This window comes from Nomia melanderi, chromosome 4, assembly GCF_051020985.1.
Source record: "Nomia melanderi isolate GNS246 chromosome 4, iyNomMela1, whole genome shotgun sequence".
In the NCBI taxonomy this organism is placed as follows: Eukaryota; Metazoa; Arthropoda; class Insecta; order Hymenoptera; family Halictidae; genus Nomia; species Nomia melanderi.
The window spans coordinates 14,992,450-15,009,190 of record NC_135002.1 but is presented as its reverse complement, the minus strand read 5'-3'; the positions used below and the strand labels follow the sequence as shown (position 1 = coordinate 15,009,190).

The 16,741-nt window shown below is 34.9% G+C and overlaps 1 protein-coding gene across 23 annotated transcripts in view; it reads left to right on the top strand.

The window, feature by feature from the left end:
• Nucleotides 1-16,741, top strand: part of Dh31-R (Diuretic hormone 31 Receptor) — a 179,581-nt gene that overhangs the window by 39,750 nt on the left and 123,090 nt on the right. For all 23 annotated transcript variants that reach the window (XM_031973257.2, XM_076366580.1, XM_076366578.1 and 20 more), the window contains one exon: nt 1,082-1,148. Coding sequence is in view for 5 of the 23 variants with exons in the window: in XM_076366586.1 (XP_076222701.1) it covers nt 1,122-1,148 (27 nt within the window). In the remaining 18 variants the exon portion in view is untranslated. The remainder of the gene's footprint in view (nt 1-1,081; nt 1,149-16,741) is intronic.

The following is a 16,741-nucleotide window of genomic DNA, read 5'->3' as shown; positions in this document are numbered from 1 at the left end:
TTTGTCATCTAAACACTTCATTTCAGATAAATAGTAAATTATTGTTTTATACCATCCCAAAAACAGCAACCTAACATCCTTTGTTAACTCACAAAGAATATCAGTGACACAAACGATCGAAGAAATTAATTTCCATAAAAATACAGCGCTCTGCAAATAAACACAGCGTTCCGACATTTTTTTTTATATAAACGCGTTTTATATTTAAGATTGACAGCGGAATGTAATATTTTGAGTTTGAAGCGTGTCCGTGCAAAACCCGGATCCCTTTGAAGCTTGAAATACATAAATTTCAGCTGGTCAATAAATTGCTATGCTTAAATTGTACGTAGTGAGTCACGCAATTGGTTCGTGTTAAAAAAAGAAATGGCGGAACGGCCATGGCTGTGACCTTACCTCGTTCACGTAGATGCGTGCACACCGGCTCTCTTCGTTCCGTTGAAAAATGACCTTTAGTTTCGGAAAACAGAAAAAAGGGCAAGAAAGAAAAAAGAAAACCCAAGAAAGAATTTCGCGAAAATGAATTGTAATGGGAGGTAATTTTTTTTATATCCTTGAACCGGAAATCGATCTTATTCCAGCTATAACGCCCGTTATATGAACATTTCGAGCCGGGAAATGGCGAGAGACGAATGGAACTATAAAAGATTCCATTGATCTATATTTACGTGAATATTCTGTTCGCGAATTCAATTTGTTAAGTGCGCGGACATTCATAAATCGAATCCAGTATCATCGATTTCGTTCGTGAAACTTTACGTTAGTCGACCGAAGAGACAAATGTCTACGATTAAATTGTTTCGAGCCTGAGAATTAATGCAATTATATAACACGGCATCGTATCGGACAACACGTGAAATTAGCGAATTTATCGGTGTTGGTTGAAAGTTTGTAATGTTGGCAATGTTCGCTGAATTGTTCACGCGTGTGTCGGTGTATACCTTTTAGAAGTGTATTTATGTATGCGTCACTAAATAAATATCTATTAATGTATCCCATACTGGTATGAATTACGGTGTAAATTAGTATTATCGTACCTGATATGTATATGTGTTAAAAATCCTGCGTTTCCTTGTTACAGGTCGTGACCTGAAAAAATTGAAGACACTGTATCTACGAGAATGGTTAATATGGACATGCAAACCGAGGTGAGCGAATGTCTCGAGTAAATATTTATTCACTGATTTGCATACTCTTCTAGATATTCGATTTGAACAGCGTTCCGAGTTCCTTTGAAGCCTTTAATGTTATTGAAACGTTTTTTTCTATTACATACTTATTTTGTTGAATTTTAATATGATCAATGTGAAAGTTATATTCATTATAACAATGAAATGATTTTCAACTGAATTTTATTTTTATTTATTTAATTCGATTTATTTTTTTTTTGTTAACTCCTAGATAATTTACAATTTGTTTTATTCAGAAACCGTTCGTTTTAAGTTTTTATAATTTAAAAATTGCTTTAAAGTTCTCATGATATTAACGTGACGATGCTTTCCCTTCGGATTGTATCTAGAAATTCTATCTATTTTTGTTAGGATGTTAGATCTGTTGTATTTTGCGAAGTCATCTTGTAACGCTTGTATTAAATAAGTTGGCTAAATTATTCGGAAGCATTTCCAGTTTGATTTTGTACCTTTTGATCTATTTATGTGGTCACCCTGATTCAATTTGTCCTTCAAACAGCTTCGTTAAACCATTTTTTAATTTGATTATCTAACCGATCGAAATTCTTAAACACTGCACCGTGTTTCACTTGTAATGAAAATATTTGTAGTGCGCTTTCGCAAATCGAAACACGTTCCCGGCCTTGTTGTTTCGCGTGCAACGCGCCCGCCTTATTTGCGATAATTATAGAAAAAACGAACGGGAAACACGCAATGATACTTTTTTTTTATCCAGTCCACTTCGTTCGATTCACTAATGCGTTTCTGTGCAATTAGCGGAATCCGTTAAGTACTTAAGCTGATTTAGCTAACATTTTCTGTTGAATTTTAAGCAATACTTTGTTATATAAGCTGTATTGGAATTAATGCTGAATTTTCAAAATATGATTTAAAGTTTTGTGTTTTCTTTCAGTCGGATTAATCAATTAGTCTTCTTTATGTTTATTTTATAGCCAACTATTCGACTGGTTACTGATGGGAATCATTAAATCGTTTTTCTTCTTTATTAACCTGTACATTATAATATCTTGTAGGACTTGTGGCGAAGATTTTAAATATTGTTCTATGAATATAAATGTCATTCCGTCATGTTCAGTTCAAATGGAACATTAGTTTCTTTGCTAGCAATTTGTATGGTATAGAGTAAATCTGATTTTAGATTAAATAAAAAGAGCATGGAATTTTTTGTTTGACTAATTTATTATCAATAATAAGTAGTTATAATATGTGCAATTGCAAAATTAAGTTGTAGAAAAATGAGTTTCTTTGTCTAAAAATGTCGAACATTTGTAATTGATTAGTTTTCAAATTTTCAACGGTCAGAAATAATATTGGTTTCAAATTCGTAGCCTCGAAAGATGATCTGTGGCAATGGCAGAGCATAGGGTAGAAAACGGAAATACTTCGTATAACGTTGATGGGAATGGGATCAAACTGCACGATGATAATAGAGTAACGTAGCATCAATTTTATCGAGGAAGATGGAAGTTTGTTGTGCGCAATATTTGGACCGCGGTCACGTGTAGGTTGCATGAGCAACTAATGCAGTTTCCGGGACGTTAAATCATGTAGGGTAATTAACACAATTCGCAAAGACATTGAGTTCGGGATATATTGTTACTGTAGCAACGATTACATCGAAGTTTTGAGCGTTACAGCTAAGCAGGTCGCAGTAAATTTGTTTTGGGAATCGTAAACGTCACAATTCCGCGGTGCAGCGACCGATCCGGTCGCTAATGCATTTATCGGGCAACGTAAAATGGTGGTGAGGCATTTAAAATTATTACGTACGTGGATGTAGAATTACAATTTTGAAGAATATCGTGATTAGTTTTGTTGCTGAAGTTACGAAGCTTCGATGTGTATTGAAATAGAAATAATTCGTTGAAATCTGTATGACGTATTGATAAAAATAAAATTACAAATAAATGCAAAGAATAAAAAGCATGATGTTCGAAGAAACTTAGTATCTATATATTTAGCAGAAGTTTTAGTTGATAAGCGAACGTGAATATGGAGGAACGCGATTGTAAATTGGCTTAATTATCATTTACTGAAGAATGGAGAAATGAGAAGTGTGCAGTGATTCAGATTGAAATATCTCAGACGCGAGATAAACGTTTCCGCACCGCGTTGGGAGGCAATGTTAACGAGCAAATTCGTCTTCATTCATGATTCTTAGCCGGCGTGAGTTCAGAATGAATAGAGCACCGCTATCAATCTCGCGTTGCTCGCGTCGTTTATGATTCACAATGGATCGCCGCGGTTTCTTTCATTAACATTGCACGATCCTTCACTCAGGAACATTATAGTTTAATTACGACTTTTAGATGAACTGTTCACTCTCAATTATTTCATCGTATATTCTCCATGTTCATCGAATGTTTCTTTAAATAAATCAGTATAAAATTATTCACCCGTTAAAAGAGAATCATATACCTCAACGTATGAAAATTCTTGATTTTTTAAATTAAATCGTACTGTTTACAGTTCTTATTGGCACGATTTTATATGAACCTTACCGTTTTAAATTAAATCATACTATTATTAAATGACCTACTACTAATCTTGGGACAGATCATTTCTCTGATAAGTTTATTTCATTAACGAGCTACTTCAATTTCGCAGAAACAGAATATGTAACAAACAAATTCCCCTGGAAAGGCGATCCCTTATTGTCCGCAAGTCAAAGGTTCCCCTGACCAACGGATGATCCATGTTGATCGACGACATAACTAATTAGATTCGCTGATCCTCCGTGTGTCCCATTAATTACAACATGACCGAAGTATGGTCGGCCTATACCCTAGTGTCTACGCGAATATTACCAGGAGTGTCATTACGGAGGAGAATATTCGGACGTGGTCACTCATTAACGATGGAAATCACTGACGGCCGTCGATACGAGAGTAATTGCGCACCAATATCGAGTATACGCGTGTCGAACGAGTTGGACAATTAGCGAAATCTTTGGCAATTGCAATTTCAGATTGTAATCGAAACAACGGATCTTATTTCGACAGCGAAATGAAGCTGTGATAAGCGAATTGTTTGTTTACAATGAAAGTGCAATTAATTTTTGTCACAATTAACCTTCATCTATTCGGAGATGTAAAAATTGTTTCCATTTATATTTATTGTAATTGCTGTATTTTCTAATTTATTGTTTTATAGGTGAAATCAGTATTGCTGACAAATTATCACTGTTTAAGTGTTAATAGTGTTCTATATTTAAGCGTACAAAGATTTTTTAAATATATTTATCAATAAACTGGATGAAAATTATTTATATGAATGTAATTCTGTTTATAGAAGTTCAATAGTGACAAACTTACAGTGGGAAACGAGACCCGGAAATACCTGTTGATTATTCGAACCGATGATCAAATTATGAGTGTATAGAAATGAGGCGATTGCTATTTAATTAATATTCGCGCGAATGAGTAATGTTCTTACCCACAAAGGGAATCATATATGAATTGCTGACTGCATCGCGCCTCGGGGAAATACCGAGTATCTGTATTCCCTTCATTACGCCGGGCGAGCCGTTTTCACGGCATTTCCTCTATTTCAAATGGCCCATAATCTAATATTAGCACCTGCAGCTTTCGTTACGGAAGCATTGTTAACGAGGATCATAAGATAGCGCTGCTCGTTGCTGTGAACTCGACGCTAGGAAAATTTAATCAGGCACATGTAACAAATTACTTGGAAGTAACGTCACACTCGTATAACGTTATGATCATCGATTTCACTGTAAACTACATTTCACGTAAACTCTCAAACGTTACCGTGCGTTAATTAACATTGAAATTATCAGGCAGGTGAAAAGGATCCATTTCAAATATTTTATATCCAGTTGCATTTTTCTTTAATGTTTGTATACATTGTACTTTGAACAGTTACACAAATTTCTGTGCCTAGAAATTTTGCAACAATTAGAGACAAATTGGAAGAGATATCTATAAAAGAATCTTTTCGAATCTTTCATGTAATTCTTTGATCTCCATCTTAACAAAATTTGTAGAACAAAATATATATTTACCTACTTCATTTACAATTAACGTAAATATTGGTATGAAATCAGTAATTATGTATTATCTTCATTTATTTTCCTTTCTTCTTCAAATTTATATTTACCTATAGGTATAAATAAATTACGATAAATAAATTATGAAACTCTGATGGCAGTCCCTAGAAACCGCTGTGTAACGTGTTAAATCATTGCCAGATAAACAAAGAGATCGAAGGAGAGGCCGTTTATCTATAAATTGAAAGGTTCAGTGTCGTTCCGAGTTTTCCATACGATTCTTTAATCGCCGTTCACGTTACGGTTCACTTTTTCCGTATTAAATCGTTATCGTCGACGACGTACACACAGGAATTGACTTCCATCGCGGTGTCCGGCGTTTTTCCCCCTCGTTGCTCGTTTCACCGGACCCCTAATCGGCCGCAGATATGTTCGTAAACGTTGTTTCACCCGGGGTTATAAAACATTTTATTTCTGCGACGATAACGGACGCGAGAAAAATCGATGGCCCGTGAGTACGTACGCTGGATTTTCAGCAGTTGCTCGCGTTTTCATAAATGCCGACGGGGGGGGGGGGGTGGCGGCGTTTATTTCTTGCGGACGATCTCGATCATCCCCTGACGGTTTACGGTGAACGGCGAACGTCGTTTTCTGGCACGTACCGTTCCGATATTAATAAAACGTTATTGACGACCGATTTCGTTTATTCGTTGTTGACGACGTAACGGGATCCCAACCGTGAACTTCAATCGACGGTAATGGCAACCTATTTTATTGCTGTTACTCTCGGGGAGAGTGTTGACAGCGCCATTTTTGTAAAATAGACTTTAGCAAATCTTTTGATGCAATTTCAATTTTATCTCGTCCCATGCATTTTCTTTTATCATTTCTTTTACTGAATTTTATCTCTTTATAAGCCTGTGTAACTTTGAAGTTGCATACCAACATGTTGAGTTAAATTGATTTATTTAATTTTGAAATGACAAATGAACTTAAATAATTAATCAAGTTACACTTTTATACATTTTATACCGGCGTAAACGTTTAACGTCATTGTAATTTCAAGAAGAATATAAATATAGAGAGTGAAAAACATAATAAAGAAAGTGTAAGCATAATAAAATTAGATTTTTGAGAAGATTGTTATGATGGAAGCTTGTTACGATGAAAGCCTTACTTTTCAGTTTCTGCAATTTACTTCTATGTTTATTTTAATCTCATTTTATTGATAAATCGATTCACGTGCTGACCAGATTTCGAAATCGGCCTATAATTTCTGAAATTTATGAAACTTACTAAAGCCGTATCTGATTTGAATTTATTAGAATAAAGCTAGGTTTCCACAAATCATTCTATTATATTTTTTAAGATTTATAAAATGCTTCAATTATTCAATCCCCCTCTACCATTCACGTAATTACTACGTTATTATTCGTTGCATGACACGGGAATGTATAACATTATGTCGAGATAATCTCGAACATAAATTATTCGTGTAGAATTTACCTGTATACTTTTATTATTATATTATATTATAATTATTATTATAATTTTACTCTGTTTAACCATTGTTTTAATTATATAATTAAGTAATCATAATAATAATATATAATTATATTAATATAATCTCATTATTCAATTATATTTTTTTCTTCTTTAATAAGACCATATTCGACACAAAGGAAACAATGCAAATATCAATGATATAATTCTAAGTGTAAATGTGCAGTAACTATGATCTGAACGAACTACGCTTGTCGCTCAGATCAAGACTACACGGTTGAAGCGTCGAATATTTCACAGGCAAAATTGGCACGTTGAAATTAGTCGACGATATTAAACGTGCCTCGTGGTTCGTGTACAACAGTACTTCACCATGTGAAGCCAGACATTACTAAGACGAACGATTCTATGGTAAATGGGTAGGACGTGTAAAGCCAACTGTTCGGCCTTCAACCGAGCAATTGGAACCTGAGATCCATTTGAGTACATCACGTGTACACATTATTGAAAATTTATGTCTCTTAGATTAGTTTCTTAATACTACTAATTCGTCAAAGTGTACCGATGAGTTCTAATAATTTATTTATTTTCAATACATTCTGTTGTTTCCATATATTGCACACTTCGATTACTTTTACAATATTTTGACTTTATTGATTTTTTATGAAGTATTGACTTTATCACCACATGTTTCTAAAATATTCCAAATTTCTCATAGACGGTACGCATATACACTCATCCATCTGTTCATACGCATTATAAATTACCATTGCTGTACTTAATATAGGAGCTACTGATTAGCCAAATCAGTTAACTCCATAAAACAAAAATTGTAGAAGAGTTATGCAATAATATACATTAACCTTTCAAATTCCTCTTTAAATGAAAAATCAAATAAATATTACAGAATATATTTTACTTTATTATTATATGCATAACTTAATCTATCGAATACGTGAAATGCATAAAATAGTATACCTTTACGTAATCTCTATTATCATTGCAATTCTTGTAAGATCAAAAGAATTCTTATTATTCTGTTGCATCGAACCCAGTAATAAAGAAATGAGTTTTCCCAAATTTTATCTGCGGAAGCATTTAATTGACTCTTAACTTTTTGTATTCAAAATGCATTGACACTATATGCATTGTCAAAATGACGGGTATCTGTTTCCTTATTTCGCAACCATTGATATCTGAAAAGAGTTAAATATCCGAAATGACTTGAAAATAAATAATTTCACGTCAATACAATAATCAGTATACGAAGAAATCGAAAAAAATCTATTGTTACAATCTTTATAAAGATGAGCACTTTGACTGCCAAGTAAACACTCATTGAAACTCCTTCGCAATCGAAGCAATTTTCTTAATAAAATTGAAAACAAAAGGTCAATATTCTTCGTAACGATTGCTCTACTATCTTTCTAGTATCTCATACATCTAATAGAATTCGGTTCGTTCGTTACGTCACCAAGATAATTAATGTTTAAGTTTGTACAAATAATGGTGTCATCTGAATTCGGGTAACATGGCAGCTAAACTGTTAAATATTAAGGTGGTAAACGCTAGGTTGTTTGAATGTTAAGAAACAGAGTTAACCGATTTGCCGAATGAGTGGCTTACATTTTTTCCTTACTTTCTTTCATTCTATATATCAGTGTGAATAAATTGCCGTTGACGTTCAAATGACCGGTTTTAAAATTTGATTTAAAATTCTCCGTTCTTAGTTCATTTAACATTAAATTAATTTCTATAGTATCCGCTTAATTAGTTTTCCAATTTTCCTCTTCTCTCCTGTTTCTGTGTCCAATGAGAAAAATTTATCGGTTAACTTGTTTACCTTCATTTTATAACTACTTATTTGACTTGTTACAGTAGATATAGGTACATACAAAGTGTTGGTACATTTAATGTTAACCGGCGAATTGGCGGATTTCTCGGCTGAACGGAGAAGAAAATCCGCGAGACCTCGTGCTTTCAAGACATTTCACGGCGGGTTCGGGGTACAAGTAGAGAATCGGTTATTGGGCCGGAGTTCAAGGATAAACTCCCGTCAGATTTCTCGCTACTAGGTACTAGATGGGAGACGAAGAGGAATTGAGCAAAGACGGAGGTTTACGAGGAGACACGTACAACTTCCCAAACTACCAGCGACTGGGGAAGTTTCCTTTTACGAGACTTCGCAGTGGATAGGTTGCTCTCTGTGTTTCAGTCGTAGCTTGATGGATACGATTTTCGCGATCTAACGATTTTTTCGAAGTTTCTCTATCAAGAGTTTCATCTCTAGATAAGATTACCTGTTCTCTTTAAACCGGCAACACAAGAGGATGGTTCGAAAACGTGTGACCGATCGTGCAGTAATATTTGAGATGGTTCTTATACTGCGATCCTGACAGTGGGACCTATAATGGAAGAAATATGTTTTTGTTTCAATTTTACAGTTTCATAGTTCATAATTTCGTAGTTTCGTACTTTTATACTTTTATACTTTCATACTTTTATACTTTTATACTTTTATACTTTTATACTTTTATACTTTCATACTTTCATAGTTCAAAATACATAGTTTCGTATTCCAAATTTCATAGTTCCATAGTGCAAATTTCGATAATGGAACAACGAATTATCTTCAACTGTCATTATTAAGAAACAAATAAATCACATTTTTAGAAATTCCAACGTTAATAGTCCCATTTCAGCGCGAGTTATCCCAATACATATTCAGCGAATATCAAAACCAGTTCGGCCATGAAACGAAAGAGAAAAATTCATTTTCGAGGCGCGCTCGATATAATCGGTAGCAAGTTTCAAATTATCTCGCAAAGCGGTCGCGGAATTGACTTTTACGGAAAGATTCGCTATTTCTCTTAAGCGGAAACAGCGTTTGTCGAGGGAAATTGATTCTGTCATGGAGGAAACGACGTGGTTTCGAATCTCTTTTACGTTCACGCACCGTCTCGCCGAAGACGAGGAGAATCTGCGGAGTTTCGTACTGTCAGAATAGTTTATGTTTGAAATAGGATCGCGGGTTTTCAAAGGCCGTACTTCGACTTCCCGCGAAAATTACGTCTTTCGGGCGTGCTTCGCGGTTGCTCGATCGTTTATCGGTGAACTCGTGATATTTTCCGCCGACGCCCAGTGTCGCGATTAGAGGGAGATTAAACGGACAAAACTCCTGTCTTAATTTTTGAAAAATAAACACGTATTTGCTAAAGTACTGTCTAGGCAATGGGACTGTCGATATTATGAAGTCTTAATGTTGAAGAGTAACAGAATTTTATGTAGAAAAATGCAGACTTGGTCTTAGCGTCTAGTGACATTCCGTGTCTGATTCTTGAAGATTTGAAAACACAGGGGGTTTTCAAGGTACTTGAGAAGACTCAGGCTAAAAAATCCTTCAGAATGAAGGCCACGTCGCACATACATAAAAAAGTATGGTTAATTGTTTTCATTAATTTTGTTGATTATTCTTACTGTGTCGATTATATTCCTCATATATGTGATACTTAAATTACACGATAAACGACAATAAACGTAAAAGTGTTTATTATTATATTCACAATAGACCTTAAAATTTTTTTCATATAAATTTGAATATGCAGAAATGTGCGCAAGTCAGTAATATTTATGTTTTAGTGACGCACATCGCTATCTCACGATTCGAATTTGTCAACGTTTGGAAGTGTTTTGCAAGAAACAATCGTCTTGATGAATTACATATTTAAATTCAGTTATCGACAATCGGCAATGATAATTTTACATAATCACTTGTAAGACGTCGGTAATAACCCCCCATTTATCACATTGCCCGTAACATATACATATATTTTTTTTAAATATGATGTACAAACATTATTCGATGTGGTCGAATCATCTGTGCGGAAAAGATAGTTTTGTTCAGTTAACACCTGAATTCGTGACACTGTGTGCCGTAACGGGACGAGACCGTGTGTCCGCCATTGGAGCGCGTCCGATCACGCTTTACGGCTCTCAGAGGCAACGTTCTATATCGTTGCAGTTTGTCATTTAAATGATAATCCACCTGCGGAAAATTGCGACAAAAAGGATAACGCCGATCCCTTCGGGAGAAGAATGCCTCGCCATAAAGTCTAATTCTCTTAATCGGTTCTTGATGATAATAGAAGGCTACTGAAGGAGTGTTTGTTACACTCGCGTTATAGAGACGAGAATTACGAATTTTTCATCGGCACGCGCAGCTTTTTTCTCTTACATAGTGAATTTATGGGTTAGGTAATGTAACCTATTGCCTTACGACTTGTTTCGCAACTGTGCTGGAAACTACTTCGACATTGATAAATCGAAACGTAAAGGATCTGGTATCCTATGTCTACGTTTGCTTCGCAGATTAATAATTGATAATGAAAAAGAATATTTAATTTGGAAGTAAAGAAATTTTTGTTAAATTCAGTTTATAATTTTCTGAATGATGTACAGTTCAGATTTCTGGCATTCATATAATGCAGTAGTTGGTAATAATAAAAAATATTCAAGTTAACACCTTTGGGTTTCACCTGTAACCGATAACACGAAACTAAAACGCGTCCAACCGCTATAAGGCACACAGCAATTATAGCGAATCTCCTGTGTGGAAAAGTTGTTTCATAAGGTGTTGGGAAGTTCAACCAGAGCGAAACTTTCAATTTCTGTTTGACGCTTACGAAATCTTGTTGCACGAAATTCCGTTGGGCTAGCAAAAGGCGGAACGCCTTGCAGGGAATTCTGTGGACGAAAGTAATCCCGGTTTCTCGGTGAACAGAATCGAGATAACGTTTGACCCATATTCAAAGAAAAATATTTGAATCGATTGATTAGAATAAGAAACGAAGGGTGGGAAACCCACTTTCGTTTATGGAAGAAAAAACAGCGAAACAAACCATTATCGAAATCAAATTTTTACTTTATTTATCTGTTGGTTATTATGTAACACTATTCTAATCAATGCTTTTTTTCTAAAATTTATCTTTTACATTTAACCGTGTACAATTAACATTTTAATTTTAATTTTAAATCTCGAAATGTATTTGCACGCATGATTGTTTTCAAATCAATATCGAATTAAATTTTAAATTTTCATTAGGATATTTGCACGCTTGAAATGAAAATCTCCGAGTTTGGATGCGGCCATCGGATATCTGGAATCCTTCTTCGTAGAGGGTGAACGGATGGAATGATGAAGTTTACCTAGTCCCAGCCGTAATGGAGTTCTTCTGTATTATCGTTGACGGTACTTTCATTAAAATGAAATGAATTGGAGAAGGGGACTGACTACAAGCTACACAATTCTTCGCCAAAATAGAATTCGAAGATACCGATCTCGAATCGTTCATTTCATACAAATTGCTCACGAGAAATTATTCTTGATTATACCGAACCTTATCTTGTTATTAGGTCGTTGAATGAGGCTTATCGTGCTCGTGTAATATCGTTGAAGATGAAGCCGTGAACGCTGTTCCGGGTTTTTCTCGACAAACTGCGGCTGTATATTACACAACGCCGGTCAAGAGAATGAAATTTTCCGTAAAGATGAGATACGATTAGAATATCACGAAACTGCACGCGAATATTAAACACGAACGAACCAACTGATATCCGCATAAATCTTTCACAGGCTGCTGCAATTGCCTCCACTCCTTGGATATCTCCTTTTTGAACGGTTCGAAAACTTTGTGTAAATTAACATTTTTGAGGATGCAATTTTGATGAATATCATTTCTAAGAATACAATTCTTAAGAATAACATGTTTAAGAATACCATTTTGAAGAATACAACTTTTTAGAGTACAATTTTTATGAATATCATTTTTAAGAATATTATTTTTAAAAATGTCATTTTGAAGAATACAATTCTGAGGAGTATCATTTTAAAGAGTACAATTTTGAAGAGTACAATTTTCAAAAATATAATTTCTAAGAATACAATTTTTAAGGAAAGAATATTACACATTAGATATTTTCTATATTTCTTTCTGCAAATATCTATCCAAATTTGTCTACTTTCCTATTTCCCACTATCCAATTTTTAAATGGAAAATGGAATAGAAGAGAATTTCTTCGACCAGTGACAATCTCGAGATTAATTTTCCGATCCATGGACCACGAAAGAACGTTCGAATCTTTGCGAAGGAGAAACAAAATTGGAGCATCCATTTTTGCGACAATCTATCATGGTCGAGGATCAATGACGCAACATCGATCTATCGACGTGTCGCAGAAACCCGGCCCGATAGATTTTTCTTTTTCCGTTGCCCGATTCGTTTTATCGTCCTTTTGTCCGCGGATCGAACGTTCCCCTGAGGTTCGATAATGATCTTGCTCAAGCGAAGCCGCACTGGACGACTTCATATTTTTTAATCCCTTTTCTAATGATTACTTTCGCAACTATGCTCGATAAGACTATTTGATGGTTAATAAATAATAAGAAAAAGAAAAGAATTTGATACTTATTCTAAGTCCACGTTAACTATGAATGTTAATCTTTTGCCCTACGGTTTCTTTTTCAACTACGATTGATGAACTATCTTGTCATTAACTCGATGACCGCCACGAGAATTTACAGCGTTTCATGTAACATTACTTATCGTATCATAACAAACGCAAATGGTATTAGAATTAAGTAGCAATAATTTAGTATTATAGTTCTTAAGTTACATTATTATTCAGCTACCTACGTAATTAAACATTTTGATATGGTCAGTTTTCTTATTCTAATTGTTTGCAAGTGTCAACCTGTTAACAATTTATTGGAAAAGGAGAAAAATTGTAAGTATACCCTATGTCTATGTTTGCTGTAAAGTATTACATTATTAATATCAGAAAGAAAAGAACTATTGCATTATTAATATCATTGATACATAACAAAAAGAAATATGTTTATTAAAGTAAATATATATAAGAAGAATATTTAACTAGATCTCTTTGTAAGTTAGCCATTAAAGATAATTGAAAATATAGACATTCGACAATTTAAATGAGATAGAGCTATCTCACTCGTAATTACTCTACAGGGCAAACGGTTAATCTCCGTGTAATATCTCGACTGTTCGTTACATCATTCATATACAAATTGAATTTAGCTATCGCGTTGTCCACCGACAAGAAGAAACAAACTGCTCGTCAGCATCTAAAGAAATGGAACTGATTTGAAAGCAATTTTTTTCAATTTTCTTCGGAGTTTCTTTTATTTCTAATTTTTCTTTGTAATTTATCCGCCTGGACATTTGGCAAATTTTTATAACATTTAATTAGAGTACTATCTTCAGCAAGGTTACACTGTACTGTTTATTTGTCTTGTAACTCCTTCTTTATTAAGTCTTTTGGGTGCTTCCTTTTTAGCCTTCTTTTAGACATTGTTGCATATGCTACCATGAGTAATTGAGTTAGGTAATTTCTTTCGAGTTTTCCCATTTTTTCAAAAACAATCGAGCGATGTCCCACGCAAATTCTTGCTGCCAGAGTGCTTCCACCGAATATAAAAGTGAAGAGCGATTAAAGCGGAATTGTTGGACGCATTAAAAAAAAAGGGAAAGCTTCTGAAAGAGAACGTGTTATCTTTTCATTCTCAGACGCTGCAAATTTACGCGAGAAGTTTTTCCTTTACTAAACCAAAGTTTTCAACGGCGTTTCGTAACTTAATTAACCTCTTAAGCTTCTTTGTTTATTTGTTTCTTTCTTTCTGTCTTTCTTTTTCTTCTTTTCAGAGATATTATGTGAAATATTACTTCAATATTCGCGGAGTATTTTTTCTTACTTTCTCAACTTTGATGCGTTGCTTTAAGCTATTCTCAGTGGAACGTTTTGAATTGTACCCCCTTGATGCGAAAAAAATTGGACCTTCTCGCGTTGGACATTGTCGCTGTACTTGGTCGAGGAATGTGGATGCGCGAATCCAAGATACGGCGAGAATTTCTTTTCTGAGTAGGAAATAGCTTTAACGCTTGAACTTTGCTCGAGGCGCATTTTAATTAAAAAATGAAAAGTCAAGGTTCGGGATATTGCGAACTCAAGGGAATATTTAGAAGAAGTCGTAGCGCTATTAAGTCGATCGCGTATTAAGGTTCATAAAAGACGCTGGTAATAGTTTCAGATTAATCTGGAATGCCTGCTGTCGTAGAAAAATTTAATTAGTGCTCATAATGTTCATGAAAGTCATTGCAAATTTGTAATTTAAAATGCATTTCACAGTATAGATAATAAACCTTTTTCGTTTACGGTTCATTACTGAGAAGAAAAATGCAGTTACTTGTCGCATGAAAATAACCTATTCCGTTAAATATTGTAAGATTATGGATCTTTATGCCTTCTTATCGTAATAATAATGGAACTTTTCGCACCGAATTCTAACAAATAAATTAGACATTGTTAGATATTAATCTAAATACACTCAATCTTCTTTCCAATTTACGAATATTCAGATAAGATTTTCGGGTTTTGATTTGTCCCAGAACTTGCAATCATAGTACTTAACTCATCGAGCACCTACTTAAGATGTCTCGCGTGAAACGGCAACATGGAAGTTCACTAAAAGTGTAGTCAGGTACCAATGCGAAAGACATTCTACGTGGGGTTAAGGCTACCAAAGTAGCCCATAAGATCAATGATCATCAATCCTCATCAATCTTCCGACAAATCGATCGATGGAATCGCGTTTGATCTCGAATGGCCATCGTCTAATGGAAAGACGAATAGCGAATCCATGTCAACCTTTATTTTCGCTACTTAATAAGTCCTCCGTGCGTTAAATCGACACAATGGTAAAATACAATAATACGAAAGCATGCAATATTCACTTTGCTAATTACTTTATCGAAAGGCGTATTTATACAGTAAACTGCTCGCATTTCTCGCGCAAAATGGAACGATGTGCCGGGAATACTAACTTTCTGCATTTATTCCAGCATGCACTGTGGGTAGGTTTGCGTGGGATGTGCTTGTGCATGTCTGGCAGTGAGCCCACTTTTTCTCTTTCTCGACTTCACTCCAAATTTTGACATTTAAAGCTGTGTATATCTAGCTACATTCCGAAAGGGTTGTACAGCGAATGCATACGTGTCGTGCAACAGCTACAAAGCAATGAATAAATCACGAAAGAACTTGGTAAACATGAGAATTCTGTATGTCAGGTCGACATATCCGAATCCTTTTCGTAGCAAATGTTGTCTTACACTTTGTCCCATGTTCTGTCATTAACAATAATAAACATATAATACGTTATTACTCTAAATAAACGACATTTAATTATCACATTCATTCATTTATTTACTATACTTCCATCGCAAACAGAAATACTTTCAATCATAAAAGAAATCAAACTATTACTTTCCAAGCAAAACCTGAACAAAACAAAAATACGAATTTTCATTTATTACTACTAAAAGGGTACACGGAAAACGGATTTTTGTGTGACCCACATAGGTTGCGCTAATACTGCAAAGGGTTAATCCGTAAGACGCCGTTCTCTACCATCGTGAATGAAGAAGTTTCTTGTGTAACGAACGCCGCGATTACTATGGGTACTTTTGATCCTCTCCGTGTCTGCATCCTTCGCGGAGAGTTGTTTGTTATGTAAATCGTCAGCGTAAATGGTATTCGATTAACGTTGGTAGCGGGATGGCCATGCGAGCGCGTGCGGTTACCATCAATATTAATAAACCACGGTTACGACGGCCGAAGACTGGCATATAAAATAGCCACTAGATTGCTGAATATTTCTGTTCGCCATCCACTGGAAGCCTTGTCAGTCGACCGCAACATTTACAGACCTGATTTCGCGCAAATACATAATAATCAATTATACGCCGACACAATCCGGAGGCGTTGTCGCAAATCAACTGCTCCTCCATTTACGCGAATTCGTTCTTCGCGTAGGAAAATCAGTACAACAGAAACTACACGGTTATGCACATGTTATTAGAATATAAAAAGGAGCTACGTAAATAGAAGAACGTGTAGATTATCATTCGATTCTTCGTTCAATTTCGCACAATCTGAAAGCACGATTTGATGACTGATTTCTATT